At 42.7% G+C, this 19,990-nt stretch overlaps 1 protein-coding gene across 4 annotated transcripts in view; it reads right to left on the reverse strand.

Annotated features, from left to right (window-relative positions):
• The window catches only part of PPM1F (protein phosphatase, Mg2+/Mn2+ dependent 1F), a 60,122-nt gene that overhangs the window by 7,995 nt on the left and 32,137 nt on the right, over positions 1-19,990 (reverse strand). For 2 of the 4 annotated variants that reach the window (XM_035098330.3, XM_088659167.1), the window contains exon 7: positions 17,320-18,821. In XM_035098330.3, the coding sequence (XP_034954221.3) occupies positions 18,454-18,821 (368 nt within the window). In that variant the 3' untranslated portion in view covers positions 17,320-18,453. Of the gene's footprint in view, positions 1-5,803; positions 5,822-17,319; positions 18,822-19,990 lie in introns of those variants that run through there. The other 2 variants (XR_015947371.1, XR_015947370.1) reach the window with 2 other exon arrangements.

The raw sequence follows: 19,990 nt of genomic DNA on the forward strand, positions 1-19,990 counted from the left end.
TAACCACAGCTCATATTCATGCCTGCAAGAATGCTGTAAAAAAAACTCCAGCCCCAGTGCTTGAAGGCACTGCAGTGGTACAAAAGCCTGTATGTGAAGTGTAGATCTTCCTGTTTCTTATATGGCATCAATTGCATCAGCTAATTACAGCTTGCATCTAAGCTCACATATTGCATGGTACAAAAAAACCCCACAAACATGCTAGCACTGCCTCATGGTGCAGCTGTGCTATAAAATGTGTGCCACTCTGCTGAGAGGCCAGCCACTTTTGTGCTCTCCTTGAATTCTTTCTATTCCAGCTGGTCCTTATAACAACATTGTAACTAAGATCTGGTTTCTGCCCCCCCCCCGCTCCTTTATTCCTTTTGATGTGCCTTTTAAGATTGTATGCCTGAGGTTACGGCAACTATTTATTCAGCTTTATTAAGGGAAACATTTCAGCTAAAGGAAAAGACGAAAACTCTTATTAGCAGCATAGATTTGAGAAATGCGTCAAATTCACCCACCCCATCAGAATTTACGTCACCCAGTGAGCTTCGTGGCTGAGGAGATTTCAATCCTGGACTTCCAGGTCATAGTCAGAACACTAACCATCACTCTACACTGGATCTTATTCCAGGCATTGCCAGCCTGCTGCCCTCTACAGCGAGTCCCATCTTCCCTGCCCACTGACCATCCTAGCTGGGGCTGATGGGAGCTGGAGTCTGAAATCATCTGGAGCGCACCATACTGGCAACTCCAGTGCCAAAACAGATACTGTACTGATGGTACAGATGCTGCTGTTCCATTGTCATTTTAGCAGGCAGATCACAAAAATTAAGTGTTTAAATCAGGGGTCCCCAAACTAAGGCCCGGGGGCTGGATGCGGCCCAATCGCCTTCTAAATCCGGCCCGCGGACGGTCCGGGAATCAGCATGTTTTTACATGTGTAGAATGTGTCCTTTTATTTAAAATGCATCTCTGGGTTATTTGTGGGGCCTGCCTGGTGTTTTTACATGAGTGGAATGTGTCCTTTTATTTAAAATGCATCTCTGGGTTATTTGTGGGGCATAGGAATTCGTTCATATTTTTTCTCAAAATATAGTCCGGCCCCCCACAAGGTCTGAGGGACAGTGGACCGGCCCCCTGCTGAAAAGGTTTGCTGACCCCTGCCAGTGAAACTTGCTAAGATTTACCACAACCAGGACAATAAGTGTTGGAAATGTCAAAAAGCGGAAGGAACATTCTATCACATGTGGTGGACTTGCCCACTAGTTAAGGATTTCTGGGAAAAGATTTATAATGAATTGAAAAGAGTGTTCAAGAACACGTTTATTAAGAAACCAGAATCCTTTCTACTGGGCATTTATTATAAAAAGTATTGTAAAATTGATATTTGAAGAGTAATCTAAGCAATTATGTATGTTGCAGGTTAAGAGTTAAGAAATTTGTCTTTTTTTAAATAGGAATTTAGAGTAGGAAATTAAGTTGGATAGTAAAATATAAGGAAAATTGTAATTTGCATATAGGGAGTGAAAGTATGACTAGAACCTGCGAAGTTCGATATGCAATGAACCGTTAGAGGGGGGCCTCGAGGAGGTCCATTATAGAAATTTTGAATTACGATGTATGGTTTGGTTTTTTCTTTTTTCTGTTTTTTTCTTTTTAATTATTATTATCAATTGTTCTTTTAATATTTTACTAGTTGTAAACCGGATGTGGAAATGTGATGTGGAAATTCGAAATTTATTGTTTTTTTTTGTATCTTTTGTATTTAAATTTTGAAAATCTTAATGAAAATTAATAATAAAAAAAGAAAAGGTTTGCTGACCCCTGGTTTAAATCCACAGCTCATAACTCTGCACACATTCAGCTCTTTATATCCAGTGCTTTGTTGTACAGCCATTACAAAAAGATAGCTACACGGTTTTCACAGAGAAACTTGCAAGTCAGCAAGCAGCATATTAAAAAAGACAGAAAAGGTAAAAGACCTTTGGTTGGGCGGTTAAGTCTAGTTGAATTTGACTATGGCAGTGATGGCCAAACTTGGCCCTCCAGCTGTTTTTGGACTACAACTCCCATCACCCCTAGCTAACAGGACCAGTGGTCAGGAATGATGGGAACTGTAGTCCCAAAACAGCTGGAGGGCCATGTTTGGCCATCACTGGACTATGGGGTGCGGCGCTCATCTCGCTTCAGGCAGAGGACAGCTTTCTGGGACTTGTGGCCAGCATGACTAAACAGCTTCTGGCATAACGGGACCGAAATGCCAGTTACTTTCCTGCTGCAGCGGTACCTATTTATCTACTCACACTGGTATGCTTTCAAAATGCTAGGTTGGCAGGAGCTGGGACAAAGCCATGGGAGCTCACCCCATCGCACGGATTCAATCTGCCAACCATACAATCGGCAAGCCCAAGAGACTTAGTAAGATAGGAAGATAGCCTCTTCTGAGATGATGCCTCCTACAACTTTTTTGTATCATGGAAAACACATGAGCTCCCACTTTCCTCCGGCAAAATGCTGTACCTCTCCCTCTTCTTAAACAAACTTGACAACAGCCTCAGTATTTTTTGGCTGATCATCCCAGAGTGGAGGAGGCTGTATAGACCAATAGTAACACCACTAACTTCCTCCAGGAGTAAACTGGCAGGTATTGCAGTTTTTTAAGTACAGGTGCAATCTGCTGCAGATTTTATGTTACAAATCGCTTTAAAGAGGGCTGTTTTTGCCCTGAGGGGTGGCCTGAAAGACACACGTTAAGTTAATAAAATAGGAAATAAGTAAAACATAGTCTAAAAGAACAGATAAACTCGCTAAGTGTAAATCTGGCCACCCCAAGCACCTGTTTGCTCTAACAGTTTTCCAATGCGACAGAGTAGAACAGCATGAAACAGGTCCCCCCCCCCAGCGATTTCTTTTTTTAAAATTGGTCAGGAACATGAAGGAGGGGGGGGAGAGATCACAGATGACAATGTTACTTGGTACAAAAATATTTTTTCATCCTCTTATTACATAATCGGAGCAGCTTTCACGTTGAGGGGGAGGAACAGATGGCGAAAACTGCAGTCCTGCTTATCGTTCAGCCCTTGTAGGCCCCATAGAAGTGACTGGGTCTCACATGCATTGAAGCACCTGCAGGACTGCAGCAACAAGTCATCATGTTGTGTTACTTACATTTATAGGCCACCTCATCTGGAAAGTCACAGGCTACATGAGCAACACCTACACCCTCAAACAAATCGAGAGTTAATGGTCTACAGTCCAAAAGCTGCTAGCGTTTTCGCTAACGGAAACTCACTCTGCAACCAATTGCACCATCTGTTGTGCAACAAAGTTACAGGCGACTTGCTTGTGCACTCTCTTGTGCAAATGTACGGCCCGGTGTATTTAACTTGGTGCTACGTTGGATAGAAACACACTCATTGCGTTGGCCAACCACATGCCTCTGGGAAGCCTACAAGGAGGGCATGAACGCAATCACCATTCCCCCCACTTGTGATTCTGAGGCATAATGCCTGCAACAGCAGTGGTAGAATATAGCCATCATGGCTGGTAGACATGGAAAGCTTTGCCCTCCATGAATTTGTCTTATTTTCTTTCGAAGCCACCCACGGCTACATCAGCCGTGAGCACCGTTCCATAGTTGTGTGAAGAAACCTCCTTTGGCCTGTCCTGAATCTTCCAACATTCATCTTCACCAGATGACCCTGAGGGCTAGTATTTGGGAGGAGAAAAAGCTTCCTGAATGCACAATGCATACTTTTATACGTTTCATCAGATGCGTTAAAATTGTCCAATGGTTTTCTAATGTGGGAAGCAGTCTCCAAAGGCTGTGGTGGGGAATCTGTGGTTCTCTAGATGTTGATGGACATCCTATAATCCCTGACAGTTTATCATGCTGGCTAGGATCGAGGGGAGGTGGAAGCCAATGATATATGGAGAGCAGTACGTTGACTACCCCTGCAAAGGGATGTTGCACCTTATTCTTTTAGAGAGTCATGGTTCCTCACCTAGGTCTTGGTTTGCATTCAGGAATGAAAACAACACCAACAAGATGTGTGGAAGCCGATGCAGATGACAGAACAGAGGGGCATGAGGTTGTTGGGTGTGGAAATTATAAGGTTTGGCCACAGATGACGTCACCAATGTCCTTAAGCAAAGGCTCAGATTTATTGTAGCCTATCCTTTTCTGGATTACAGCTGCCTTCATCAGATATATGAAAGGTTATTCTCAGCTGACACACAAACAGACACGAAAGTTAATATAAAGAGGTGTCAGAAGGCCACGAAACAGAGGAGGTGGTTGGTAACATTTCTATGAAAAGTTGAGATGTGCTGAAGATAAAGGGGCCACACGCATCAGTGTTAATAAGATGCCATTAGACTACGTGTTTTGCTTATCGACAATAAAGTGTAGAAACACAGTACAATAAAAAAAATTCACACACAAGATTTTGATTTTTCACAGCAAACAAGAGTCTATTTAGATCACATCATGAAAATTACTAAAGCCCTTGAAGCTCATCAACAATATTATGTTCCAGTCTATAAGGATCTCATTGCTCTTTGCCTATCCGGATTGTTTTGCAAATTCCAGTACAGAACAATATTCCGGTTATAAACAAACATTCCTGATTCTTCTAATTCACTTGGCAACTCTTGCATTTGTACTCAACACAGTTACCCCCATTAATATCTTTGCCGTTCCCTGGAAGAAATTTCAGTACTAGCATTGTTGTTGTTGTTGTTTAGTCGTTTAGTCGTGTCCGACTCTTTGTGACCCCATGGACCATAGCACGCCAGGCACTCCTGTCTTCCACTGCCTCCCGCAGTTTGGTCAAACTCATGTTCGTAGCTTCGAGAACACTGTCCAACCATCTCGTCCTCTGTCGTCCCCTTCTCCTTCTGCCCTCAATCTTTCCCAACATCAGGGGCTTTTCCAGGGAGTCTTCTCTTCTCATGAGGTGGCCAAAGTATTGGAGCCTCAGTTTCACGATCTGTCCTTCCAGTGAGCACTCAGGGCACTAGCATAGACATTTCTAATGTGGCATAAATTGTTTTGTTTTGACTGTATTTTATTTCAAAAGCTTTGAACACTTGACAGGAGGATGATCTTATTTTTCAGAAAGATAAAAAAAGTTTATTGAGCATTCTCCTTTGATAACCCCTACCTTGCCTTTCCCCTCTTTGCTGGAAGGTTCAAAGCACCATCCTTTCAGGTCACACCAATAGCTACCATGGTGTGTGCAGTGGTTTAATACTTAACATTTTTGAAAACAAATCAGAGCAAAGATCAAGTCTCTTGTTTTGGATCAGAAAGTGGGGTTTGTTCTTAGTGGCTCTGAAAAGCAAATATACTAGGAGCAATTCCAGTCTTCGAACAGCAGCTCAAAGTGGCGTCAACAGGACCCTTCTACAGCAATACTTCTTTTTTGAGAGTTTGTAGGTAGCACCACAATGGCAAAGCAAACAGGTAAAAACTTTTTTTTGCAAAAATAAAAAACCCCACCAGCTGTATGACAGCAGTTGCAACTATGTTTGGTTTCTTTACCTTGTACCCAAAGTCTCTGGAAACCTTAAACAGGCACAGGTGAATGAAATGGGTACGGAGGTATTTTTTGCTACATTTGGGTGCCATGGGTATTAATCTCACTGCCCCAGTGTCTATGGCAGGCATCCCCAAACTTCGGCCCTCCAGATGTTTTGGACTACAATTCCCATCATCCCTGACCACTTGTCCTGTTAGCTAGGGATCATGGGAGTTGTAGGCCAAAACATCTGGAGGGCCGCAGTTTGGGGATGCCTGGTCTATGGGTAGAATAGCATGGGAACAGTAGATCTGTAAAGAACAACAAAAAGTTAAGAGCATTGTCTAGTCCAGGGGTCCCCAGACTAAGGCCCGGGGGCCGGATGCGGCCAGTCGCCTTCTAAATCTGGCCCATGGACAGTCCAGGAATCAGCATGTTTTTACATGAGTTGTTGTTGTTGTTTAGTCGTTAGTCGTGCCCGACTCTTCGTGACCCCATGTGCAGAGTAGATGTGTTCTTTTACATGAGTAGATGTGTTCTTTTATTTAAAATGCATCTCTGGGTTATTTGCGGGGCCTGCCTGGTGTTTTTACATGAGTAGAATGTGTCCTTTTATTTAAAATGCATCTCTGGGTTATTTGTGGGGCATAGGAATTCGTTCATATATTTTTTTCAAAATATAGTCTGGCCCCCCACAAGGTCTGAGGGACAGTGGACTGGCCCCCTGCTGAAAAAGTTTGCTGACCCCTGGTCTAGTCTAAGCCATGGTGCAGGGATGGGAACCTCTGGCACTCAAGATGTTCCTGACTAAAATTCCCATCTTTCTTGCACATGGGCTGTGCCATCTAGGGATAATAATAATAATAATAATAATAATAATAATAATAATAATAATAATAATAATGGCTTTAAAGGATGATGGGTGTCACAGCCCAAATTTGCCTGGGAACCAAAGGCTAGGAATTGCTGGTTCTAGAGGCTTGATGTAATAATAAGAATAAGAATTTTATTATTTATATCCCTGCCATCTGGCTGGGTTTCCCCAGCCACTCTGGGCGACTTACAGCACATAAAAAATGGTAAAACATTACACGTTAAAAATTTCCCGTTACAGGGTTGCCTTCAGATGTACACATGCAACAAATGAGATAGAGGAGTAACTGTATCATATCAGATTGCAAGCTTTGCAAACAGCCAGTACAGCAGGTAATGGACTGGTCTAGAATCCCATCTTCCTCCTAGCTGCTTGCCATTGCTTGACAAATCCCATCCCTTGTCAAAGAGGAATGTTCAAAATAAGTAACCAATGATGCCCGAATAGGGTTGCCAGACTCAATAGAGGACAGGACTTCTGTGCCTTTAATTGCCCTGCTCTCTTTTGAGTCTGGAAACCTTAAAGAGAAACCAGCGGTCACCCTTTGCTTGGAAATTAAACAAAGGGTCTGCTGGTTTCTCTTTAAGGTTTCCAGACTCAAAAGAGAGCAGGGCAGTTAAAGGCACAGAAGTCCTGTCCTCTATAGAGTCTGGCAACCCTATGCCCAAATGCTTGGGAAAACAAAATGGCGTCAAAATGATGGCAAATTTGGAGCCAAGTAGACCTCCCTCTCAGGACCGCAATACCTCAAGGACCGCCTCTTTCCATATGAACCTACCCGAACCCTGAGATCATTTTCTGAGGTCCTTCTTCGTGTGCCTCCTCCTCGAGAGGTCCGGAAGGTGGCAGCATGAGAATGGGCCTTTTCTGCAGTGGCTCCCCATCTGTGGAATGCTCTCCCCAGGGAAGTTCACCTGGTGCCTTCATTACACACTTTTAGGCGCCAGGCAAAAACATTCCTTTTTAACCAGGCCTTTAGTTGATTTGATTGATATCCTATACCCTTTTAAAATGTCGGATTTTTGTGTGTGTGTGTGGGGGGGGTTATTGGGTTGTTGTTTTTATTCTGATTACGGATTTTGTGGTTTTATATTTTGATTTTATTCTGTAAGCTGCCCTGAGACCTGCGGGTATAGGGCGGTATATAAATTCAATAAATAAATAAAATGGAGGCAGTTTGTGGAGAAGTCAGGTGGTAGTTAGTTCCAGTTGAGCCGATGGGGGGGATAGAGATAGGCAAATTTGTCAGTTTTGGTTTATTTCAGTTCATTTCTCCATTCTTAAGTTTGGTTCTCGACATTTCCACATCACTTTGTGATCTATATATTTATTTTTAAAGGGTGTGAAAATTCACCAGAATTTCTGTGCAAATTTCTATTTCTATGCACAATTTCGCCTAATATACACATTTCTGCAAAGCATTTCCTTCTAATATAATGCATTTTTTGTGTCATCGTCACTAATATTTGCAGTCTGCATGAACACTTTAATGCCCACATATGAGGTTTGGCTGGAGAACTACATTGCCAAATTCAGAGAAGTGCAAATTTCAAAGGATGGCAGAGTTTCAGTTGACATGTTGTTTCAGAAAAGTGTGAATTAGATAGGTTCACCTTTAAATGTGAACTGAATCAATTGCCCCCAAGTAAAAAGCATCTGGGATAAGATTTATAATGAATTGAAGAAAGTGTTGAAAAACACGTTTGTCAAGAAACCAGAAGCTTTTCTACTTGGGATAATTAGAGAGGAATTACCAAAGAAAGATACTACTTTTTTTTGTATACCACAACAGCAGCTAGAATAGTATTAGCAAAGAATTGGAAAACTGAAGATGTACCTACGGTGGACGATTGGCAGATGCTGATAGAATTTATGGAACTGTCTGAGCTGACTGGGAGACTCCGGGACCAAGGGGAAGAATCGGTGGAAGAAGATTGGAAGAAATTTAAAGTTTATTTAGAAAAGAATGGTAAGATTAGTAGTTTTCATTAAAAGATTTGGAAGTATAAAGAGGTTGTGGAAGATTATTAGTTATTATTATATATTAAGATTTAGTTAAGTGTTGTTATTGTATTGAGTTTTAAGATTTAATTAGAACAGATTTGTATTTTGAGATAATTATAAGAGATAATAATTTAATAATAATAATTTATTATTTATAACCCGCCCATCTGGCTGGGTAAGATTGATAAGTTAGTAAGTGATATAATTTGTTTAGATAATTATTAAGAAGATTGGAATCAAGATATGGAAGTAATATAATGAAACGTAGTGGGGAGGGATTGGAGGAAGTCAACAAAGATAGTTTTTTTGATAGAAGAATGTTTTGATTTTTTTTATTGTAGTGTTTGTAATGTAAGGTAAAGGTAAAGGGACCCCTGACCATTAGGTCCAGTCATGACCGACTCTGGGGTTGCGTGTGTTTTTGTGTATATCTTGTGTGTTTCTTTTTGTGTGTGTGTTGTATGTTTTATTTTGCAAAATCAATAAATATAATTAAAATAAATAAATGTGAACTGAATCAGATTTCAACTACATCCCTCTGTCCTAGGCAGGCGGAGTGGTAGAAGATGGGATGTTTTGCAAAACTCACCATGTAACACGGCACCTTTTTTTCAACTTCAAGGCACCAAAATGCTGAGCTGATGGCATGAAAAAGCAACAACGATAACAACCCATGCAGCCATTCTTCTAAGGTGGGTGTAGGGAACCTCTGGGCTTCCAGACATTGATTTACTACAACTCCCATAATCCCTGGCCATGCTTGCTTGGGCCTGATGGGAGTTGTAGTACATCAGCATCTGGAGGGTCAAAGGTTCCCCATGCCCACTCTCAGGTAAACTCTAGTGCAGGGTGGCCAACTCCCAAGAGTCTGCGATCTACTCACAGAATTAAAAAATGGCAGTGATCTACCCCCTTTTTCAGGTCAAAGTTGTTGAGCTTCTTTGGGGGGAGCCACTGATCTACCAGTGATCTACCACAGACGACCAGTGATCTACTGTTGGACGTGCCTGCTCTATTGCACGCTATGAGACATTGCAGTTCCATCTTTTCCAGAATCACCATCAGACTAGGGTGCAGTGGGTTTTCTCTCCCCGCTCCCACTTTCTCTCCCAGAAAACAAAACAAAAAACTTGTTGTGACAGCTGGAAAACAATGTAGCTACAATCCAGCTGTGTGGAAGCAGCACCAGAAAACACCCTTTCCACATTTTCTTTTCAAAGCTTTTCTTTTTCACAGTTTGGCAAGGAGAAAGGGTGGATGAAATAACAACTGGGGCGGTGGGGTGGAATCCAAAGTAAACATGCATCTGGTGTCCATGAGTTGGGAAAAGCACATCCGTTTTCTTTAAAATTAACTCCTCACATTTCAGCCATTTGTAAATGAAGCGCAGAAAAGGACAAATGAAACATTTTCGTCATTTATTAACACTTCAAACCATCACATCCTATAGCCAGTAATTCCCCCCTGCCATTGTTCTCCGCATTTTCTTCCGGATGGTTTGCAAATAGGTACATGAGGCACTCTGTGCAAATACTGGAAAAATTATATATATAATATACACATATTATATATATATATATATAAAATACACACACACACAAATCCAATCAACCTCATGCAAAAATAAATAACAGGAAATATTGCAGAATATACACAAGCACCATTAGGAAAATCTGTGTGCTTAAAGAAGTTACAATCTGAATAAGCATATAATCATGATTAATAAGAATAGGGTTACAGTTCATGCATATATCGTAACTATGAAAAGGCTAACAAACCTCTGGCTACCAAAGGTACCAGAGCAACAGTTTATAAAAGCCCACCCTATTTCAGTCTTCGTTATGAGCAGACAGTGTTTTAAAAAATAAATAGGATTACACACAGAATAAAAACTTCCTTACTTCTAAACATAATTTTTGTTGGGGTTCCTTTCAAGGTTGGTTTAGGCAACAGGACAGAATGAAGGAATGCTGCCAAGATAAAGCAACAGTTAAGTACTCTCAAAGTCATTAATACTGACAACTTGTGGTGGTGGTGGGGAATCAGCAGGAGTGGTTACAGAAGAGGAGCATTACCGCTTGTACTTCTGTAGTTATATAATGTGCCAAATGCTGAAGAAATGGCTCGACAAAAAGCATGCTGCATTATTAAGTGTAGCAGCTTAATCGTCTCCAGTTTGGCTGAAGCAAAGATGGCCAACGGACTGTTCAGAGAGTGGGCTCTATATATAGGCCGTATGCTGCAAAACCATCATCATCATCACCATCATCATAGTAATAATAACAGTAACAATAAGGCAGAATTATGTTGTTTGAGAATCTGCTCTTTAAAAAAGTAGGATGGGAAGTAGAAAAAGAAACTTATTAAAGATGTGCAGTCAAGTGGTTAATGCTTTTAAGGGTCAAAATACATGTTTTGGTTAGGGTTGCCATATTTCAAGAAGTAAAAATCCACGGCACAAAAGCTGGTTTTTGGGAAATCAACGCACACTTCATTGTGTGACATTTTACCGATTTCCACCGGACTATAATTCCAACATTGAAATCCAGGACAAATTCCAGATGTATGGCAACCCTAGTTTTGGTGCCCTGCACAATGATTGTGTTTGGACTCACACACTGGTTCCAGAAGTGTGCATTAGCTAGTTTCTCACTAAAATGCAGACAGAAACAAATTCCCTCACCTCCCATCCCCAAGCTGCTACTCTACAGGCTATGCATTCATATAAATGCTTGCATGGAGGCCTGATTTCATCACCTTCCTTTACTTTCATGGTCTTCCGCACACTGGATGTTCTGGCCCTACAACTGCATTTCTATTGCTTTTGCAAAACTCTGTAGTATGAATCTGACTTCCACAGTTTGGTCAGTGGAATCTAAGCCCTGGAAGAAATTTAGAAGGGCAGCTCCTGATGTAATGAATCTCCAGGGAGAATTCAAGTCCAAATAGTACACCTCTGTGAGAGGCTGCGAGTGGTCATTCTAGTTAGAAGTCCAGAAAATAAGGCAAAGAAGAGGCAGAATGGGACAGGAGGACTTGGCTATCCGACAGTGACAGTCCCATTCGTACAAGTCGTTTGGGCTCGTATAACTATACATTCCCACTGAATAAAACTTACAGCAGTTAAAAGTCTATGTGTTTGACACATTGTAACATCTAGAGAGCAAACAGTAGCATTAAACCAGGCATCCCCAAACTGCGGCCCTCCAGGTGTTTTGGCCTACAACTCCCATGATCCCTAGCTAACAGGACCAGTGGTCAGGGATGATGGGAATTGTAGTCCAAAACATCTAGAGGGCCGAAGTTTGGGGATGCCTGCATTAAACCATCCCTGTCACTAAGAAAGGTAATAAGTTTTTTTTGGGGGGGGGGAGTTGAAGCCATAAAGGAAGCAGCAGAGCTAGTTTCCATTTCTATCAACTGACAGCTGACTATTAAACATACGGTATATATATTTATCTCCTCTTCCTTCGAATTAAAGTCAACTTGGTTCTGGGGACTAAACAGGAATTCATTACCCCTGAGCCATCGTTCCAACTCTACAATTCCATGATTCCATGAGTTTTCAAAGTATGCAGAGCTGATGTTGCCAGCATACCATGCATTTCGCTCTCCAAAGGCACCCTGCTGTGGGGGTGATAAACCTCCAAGATGTCCTTGGACTACTACAACTCCCATCATCCCTAGCTAGCAGGAGCAGTTGCCAGGGATGATGGGAGTTGTAGTCCAATGGCAGCTGGAGAGCCCAATTTGAGAAACACTGTTCTTATGCCTGACCTGCCCCATTGACTACCAGTGAAACGGAGGCCTCCCTCTCTGTCTGGCCTGTGGGCCTCCACTTGATACCACCCCTTGAGTGTTTTTGCCTGGCTTAGAATGTGTCCCTGGTGCCTCTGGAAAACAGTGTGTAGAAACTAGGATATAGGAAGTTTGCTTAAAAAAGGGAGAGTGGCCCACAGACTGATTAAAGGTGCTGTGCTCCCTTTTTAGTCATAAGAAACCTGGGCACAAATGAGGATAAAGTACAGCATGAGTCATCCTCTGCCACCCAGCACCTGGCAAAGAGAGGTTTTCAGGATGATGCCCACCTCACCTGAAACATGACCGCTTTGGCTCAGGTGATGAAGTCATTTACTGGTCTAAGGAAAGCCAACATGCTCTAATGAAGCAAAAGCAGGTGCTGCCAGAACACGGAGAGCAAAGCCCGTTTCAAACGAGGGCAACTTTCTTTTCTAGAAGTTTTAGAGCTTTTTAACGAAAAAAGATTCTAATTGCTTTGGGAGAGCCTGAAAAAGAAAAGAAGCTTTGTGGGGTGTGTGTGTGTGTGTGTGTGTGTGTGTGTGGAACAGAAGCAAGGCATCATCCCACTCTTGAGTTCCACTCAGTGTCAACGATTAAAGTCATTGCTGTGATTAACATTATTCAGCTGCCGTTGTTCATCCTATCAGAACAAAACCTGCAGTATCAAGCCAAGCCATCAGCAGCCTTCAGGAAATTCACTTACAGCAGCAGAAGCATGTGTGGGGCACTACTTGCATATACAGTACTGTACTCTGTGTGTGTGTATCATTTCTGTACATGCAAGTACGGACACACACACACACACACACACACACACATTGTTTCTTGCATGCTGTATTTGGGAAATGCCCTAGGATTGAAAAAAACACATGGGCATCTATATGCTTTGAGAACTCCCTACCCAAAACCTATTTAATATACCTCTTATCATCTCTGCCAGCTGCCTTGTACCATCCAATGTCTCTTCATGGTATGGTAGCTATATTTATCAGATTCAGCCTGCCAGCATAAGATTTCTGGCTTCCTCCAGTGCTCTGCATCTCTTGATAAGGAGCAAGGCATATGTAGCTCTATTTTCCAGCCCACCTTCCTTTCAAAAGCAGGCACTAATAATTCTTAAATGCTTTCCCATCCCTCCCTTTCACTCCATCACCACTATTAGAGGGTGGATTTACTTCTTCTTTTTTTAATCCCCTCCCCCATTGTTCTAAAAATTGTTCTGCACATTCCCTTGCTCTCTCAAAGGTTCTGCAAAACACTGCATGTCAAACAGATTAACAGGATGAGACAGGAAGCCTTTTCCCCTTGGGAGGGAAAATGTCCCTGTTTACACCAGTAAGCTGTGCATTTCTAGTTTATAGACTAGTGATGGCAGGTCCCTCTAGTATATGTGACTTAATATTTCTTTCGCAAATAGACATATATGGGGGTTGGAATTTATAAGTGGCTAGGCCTCATTCAAATATATAAGAGTCTTGCCATTTAGTTTCAGTGGGAATGTGGATTGCTGCCCAAGACTCCTCAAAAGGACACCACTCTGATATTTTGCTTGAGGAGTACAGTGAACAGGGGGTGGCATTTTTAGAAGTTGAGTTGTTGAGGATTTAAATTGGGGGGGGGGAGCGGGAGCATTTTGGTGTGGAGTTCTATCAAGCAACTTCTCAAGAAATAACAACAGATTCCAAAGAAAAGAATTCGTGTTTTTCAACTAACAAGGTACTAGTTGTTCTGCATCGCATTTCCACCCTGTAACAATATCTACCTGCAAACTAACACATGCATTGAGTGTGTGTATGTAACATGGCATACACAGAGGTTATGTGTGTGTTTGTTTTTTGCTCCAAATCAAAGTTAGTGAGCATCGAGCTTAACCTAGCAGCATGGAGCAAAGTAGCTGTGAGCTGTTCCCAGACCCTACATGTTTGTGTGGTTCCAGAAAGCCAGGGATGGGGAAGCTCTGGCCAAATATGGCCTGACATTATTTTGCCTTTGAGGCCATTTCCCACAAACCAGGGCCACCTGCCCCCGCTTGATATCATACGTGGGCTAAGTAGAGACACGGCTGGATCACCCAGGTGACAGTGTTTCCCACGGCACAACCAATTCCCGAAGAAAGGAGGTTCAGCTTACTGTAAACCAGGTCAATGGATCAATCCTTAGAGTCCAAGAGACTTTATGGTGAGAGATTTCAAATACTGCAGGTTCATTAGGTAAAGGTAAAGGGACCCCTGGCCATTAGGTCCAGTCGTGACCGACTCTGGGGTTGTGGTGCTCATCTCGCGTTATAGCTTCCAGGTCATGTGGCCAGCATGACAAAGCTGCTTCTGGCGAACCAGAGCAGCACACGGAAACGCCATTTACCTTCCCACTGTAGCGGTACCTATTTATCTACTTGCACTTTGACGTGCTTTTGAACTGCTAGGTTGGCAGGAGCTGGGACCGATCAACGGGAGCTCACCCTGTCGCGGGGATTCGAACCGCCGACCTTTTGATCAGCAAGCCCTAGGTTCTGTGGTTTAACCCACAGTGCCACCCGCGTCCCTGCAGGTTCATTAGTCCTCCTTTAAAAAGCCATCCATTTGCCTCACCAATCTGCAGTACTTCTGGCAAACTGGAAACCTTCCCAGATCACAAGAGAAACCAAATCTGCTCTATTAGCAGGCCACTACAGTATTAAAGGGCAAATGACACACCTCTCTTAGAGATGTTTCTGCCCCCAAGAACACACAATGTCTCGTGTTCTTTTTAAAACAGTGTTTCAGAATACGGAACACACATTGAATCCAAGAGGCACAAGGCACACACACCGGAACAAGGCAGGATCAACCATGGGCCCCACCAGTCATCTCTCCCCCAGTGGTTTCCTATGTTAAATGACACTGGAATTAACCACAAGCAGGACTGGACAACCTTTAGATCCTGAACTCAGGGCTGTATCCAAAACAGTGCTAAATTAAAGTCACTTTAATGGTGTACTTATTCTGCTTGTGAAATGTTTCGCACCCGTGGTTGTTCAAGAGAATACTTATAATATAATAGTTTATTTCTTACACCCCGTACCATCTGATTGGGTTACCCCAGGCGCTCTGGGCAGCGTCCAACAAAATGCAGGGCTGCTTTCGGGTGTCTATGGAAAGGTATCTAGTTGTTTAACTCTTTGACATCTGACGGGAGGGTGTTCGGCAGTGCGCGGGTCCGACTACCAAGACTGACTTGGTCCCATAAGCAGGTTGCTGCTGCTAATGCTGGATGAGTTTCCACTAGTGCAATTGCCGCACGGGATTCCTGCTCCACAACATTAAGAGACCTTGTGCTACTGGACAGGGTATACTGGGTACAGCCCTTGGGTTCAAACTCTATGTTGCAATGGCAACATAGTTCACAATCCAGGCCAGCTTCAATCACATATGAAGTGGGAGGGATGTGTTTTAAGAGCAAAAGATGTGTGCGGACGAGGGGTGCCGAACGTTGCTCCCTCCTTTATAGTTTATTTAGCTCCTTTGAGATACTTGTCTTCCAGCTATGCTCATCTCTGGAATCAGAGTGCGATTAGAGGAAAATGAATTTTGGATATGGGATTGGGGGGTGGGGTGGGGAGTGTTCCGCTTGTGTTCCCTTTTGCGCTTGAAAACAAAACCAACCTATTTGATTGGGACAGAGCCAAGTTTAAACGAAACAGGTCTGCCGGCATCATGGGTTGTTTGAGCCTCAAACAGCTGTGCTTTGATTGATGGTACAGAATTTGATTGATGCAGGAATCACAGCCGAAGCATCCCTGAGAGGCCATCCAACCTCTCTTTAAAAATCTCCAACAAAGGAGGACCCCCCCACCTTCTGAGGGAGTCCGATTCACTTTCGAATAGCTCTTACTATTCTCACTAAAAGGGCAGCTGAACAGTTCCTTTAGATCAAAATCACACCTTCTTGGGAAAGCTTTTAACATAGCATGCCCCCCCCTCCACAATAATATTTTAAATGAAAAGGTTCTTGCCCACACCAGTTTCTGCATACATCAAGAAAGCCTTAAGTGCTTTACAAGTATTTAAATTAACATTATAAATCACCTCTTCAAAATGAATATGAAAACTAACACGTCACACACATCATGACAGAAGAAGCAGCCCTTTGCATCTGTGTCAAAATGACATATGGCACTTGAGAGTGGCCAGTTTTAAATACCAGAGGCAAAAAATAACTATTATATACATCTAAATCCTGATATAAATAAAGCTTTGAACATAACACATCTAAAAAAAAGTCCTCAACCACAGAAGAGTATAAAAATAATAAAATACTAAATGTTATATTCACAATGAGATGCACATAACGTTTTCAAACCAGCCCATTGTTCCGAACATGAAGCCATGGTTTGCCTATCTTAGCTGTAGTTTGTTAACCCGCCTCAGCCAACTGGCTATGGTTTGCCTGTGGGCACCAAACCAGAATATGAAACTATGGTTTGGCTTACAAACTTTGGCTTGTGCTAACCATAGTTTCTTGCTACGCCTACTATCCTGGCGTAATGCTGGATTATTTTGGTGCCCCTCCCCAGATAGGATGTGTGGCAAGAGTGGTTAGAAAATGAAATCAACATTAGGTGGAACAAGGTATGGTTAATTTGCTCACCAATGAGACTTACATTGGTTTGTTCCAACAAACCATGGATAAAACAAACCATAGCTTAACACGCCATGTGAACGTGGCCAATGTCTTTTCAAACCGGATGATAAAATATTTTGTCCACAGTACTTAATAGGCACCGGTAGGATGGAATGGTAAAACCCTGAAAAGCCATTGAATGCTGTTTCCTTATACACTCAATGGAATGGATGAGGCTCATTCAAGAGTTGTGTTTGTGAATTGGCTGCAACCCACTGAATAAAAATTGGCCTCCATGACACTAATGGTGTTTACAAGTAATGGCACCTTCCTATAGACATTTCCTGTGCTCATAGTTTGGTACGTTAGTAGGTATTATTTTCGGAAATGCATTTTTCATTTAAGTATCTAAGCTCCCTTTCTTTTGAAGCCTCGTTAGCACATTCTTGATATTCCTTAGTAATATTTTCTTTGGTATGCAATGAAGAGAAGGGGACGTCAGCTCTTATGCAAAACAATATTGTGATGTTCCAGTATCTGGTACTTTGTTTAATACTGAATCTGTCCACAGCAATTCACTCATCTTTGGTGAGGGTGTGGTAGCTTATTCACGCTTATCATTAAGTAGCATCTAAATGCAATCCCCTTTAAATGATATTTAAAATTATTCCAGTGGGTTCCAAGTATTGATCTTTAACATACAGCATGTTATTCTACCATCTCCCCAAGAGACAGGGATATGAATGGGCAGGCTTAAAACTACTTCAAAGAAGTAAATGCAAAACCACCAGACTTTTTGAGGCCTTGTGTCGGAGTTGTTTCATGGCAGACTTTAGATGGGGATTTGCACGACTGAATGCGCCTCCATTTAAAAACAAAACAAAACCCTCCACACAGAAAACTGTGTGTCAGAGACCTGGTCTGCACTCAACATTTTAAAAAAACGTTTAAAATAAACTATCATTTATTTGTGGTGTACAAGCCTTTTTTAAATTTCCCTGCTCCTGTATCATGCACCAGAGGAAACAAGTCACATGAACTGAGCCTTATGGTTCGTTTCCTCCACACAAACCATTAGCCAGTGTTGGTTCTGACTTATCGCTCATGGTTTGTTTGGAGGAGACAAACCGGGTCACATCAAGTCAAACTCTGGCTTCGTTTTCTCCTCTGCAGAGTGCAGTCCGGAAAGCACTTGTGGATGTTAAACCATGTCTTATTTCAAACTGTGGTTTGCCACTGTGATCAAATGCACCCAGAGAGAAGCAAGGTTAGAAGCCTTCACCCAGGTATATAGTTTGGCTGCATCTAAGAAGGCTGTTGGGTTTTAAAAATATTTCTTTTTCTTTTTTGCACGGAGGGGCATTCAGTTATGCATTCCCTGAACCTGCAATCTAAAATGGTACAATCCAGACACAGGTCAGAGTTATGGAAGAATCATAGACCAGACCCATTGAAACTAGGCATGACTAGTTTAGGTCCATTGATTTCTAAAGGGCCTACTCTTGAGCAGCTTAGTTGAAGACAACCCTGGGTTCTTGTATCTTGTCTGCCACACAATAGCTTTCATTTTCCAGTGGTAAAAGGATTCCCACCCCCATTTAAACTTGCTTACGTTTGGACGTTGTGCTTTAAACGCATCGGATAGTCACCCTTTCGTCTTCCATTTCAATGGTTCTTCTCGGAGGTGAAAAAGTTAAGGAGCGGGTTCCCTGCGCTGTCGTCAGCAGAGCAGCTTCTAGGGTCTCTGAGGCAGTCGGACATGATGTCTTTGGGCTCCCTTAGAAACACCACCAGGACAGTGATGTTGTCAGTGGATCCACTTTCCTTTGCGGCCGCCACCAGCCTCTCCGCAATCTTGAGGCCATCCCCTTTGTTTTGCATTAAGTGCTCTAGAACATGGTCCACCACCTCAAAAGGTTGGATGGTGTCAAAGAACCCGTCGCAAGCGAGAAGCACATAATCTTCGGCCCCGGTTAGCTCAAATGTTGCACTGTCTGCACAGCCAGAGATATAAGGCTTTTGGAGTGGGTCTCCTAAAAAGCAAGCAGGAGAGAACGAAGTAAATTACCACGAGGGGTACAAAATCCCATCTGCCCCATTCCTTTTTCAGAGCCGTCAACCTTTGCCTTTGTTTAAGGCAAAGCTCTAAATCAGGCTTTCCCAAACTTGGGTCTCCCAACTGTTGTTGGACTACAACTCCCATCAACCCTAACTAGCAGGGCCAGTGGTCAAGGATTATGGGAATTGCAGTCCAAAAACAGCTACAGACACAAGTTTGGGGAACGTTGCTCTAAACCAGGGGTGCCAAAACTTTTTTTAAAGAGGGCCAGATTTGATGAAATGAACGTGCGTGAGGGCCGACCAATGTTGTTGGCCCCCAAGACGGACTTTGGACATGCCTGCTCTAAACCAAGGGTGGGAGATCTGCATGCCAAGCCAACCTTTGTGACCTGACAAGGCCTTCCCACAGCTGAGGAGAAAACATTGCAAACTGCAGTGCATGGACAGTGATCTTGTGTATATTTATTTCATTTCAGGTATCTGTATACTACTTAATATTCAGAATTGCTGAGTGGTGTACACATAAAGTTAAAAACCACACGAAGATGAAGCACAATAAAAAGTCATCAAATAAGGAGCGAGGGGGGGGGCTTTAATTTTCCCACCCAACCCCACCCCTGCCAGCACTTCTGATCCAATGAAGACCACTTCTCTGCACTTCTCTATTTGAATGGGAAGGTAGTCAGATAGGGAGAGTCATTCCCGTGCATCTATCTCTCCATTAAAACCTTCTCCTCAGCACACCAAACAGGTAAATGGTGCTGGAAGAAGCACAATTTATCCTTGCCAGGATGGAAAGAAGTCTGCTCTGCTCTTCCCCAGCAGAGAAGGCACTTTGGAAAGCAGGGGTTTGGTTGTCGATTGCAAATGCAGCCGCTGCTTTGAAAGAGTTGTCTCTCTGTGTGTGATCAAATGTGGTGCACGAAAAAAGAGCATGTGCGCATGTGCATGCGCCACAGGCATCCACCCACAGGACTCTGGGGGAGGAAATTGTTGCTGTAAAGGTCTTTCAAAAAAATCCCATTGCAGGCAGGTGGCGAACCAGGACTACAGAGCTAGAACTGAAGGTTTTCCATGGATAAGTGACACCCACCCCCCTGAAAATTCTTGTCGATCTTCCCAAAGGGTTTTGTTTTTTTAA

This window comes from Zootoca vivipara, chromosome 16 (assembly GCF_965207765.1).
Source record: "Zootoca vivipara chromosome 16, rZooViv2.hap1.1, whole genome shotgun sequence".
In the NCBI taxonomy this organism is placed as follows: domain Eukaryota; kingdom Metazoa; phylum Chordata; class Lepidosauria; order Squamata; family Lacertidae; genus Zootoca; species Zootoca vivipara.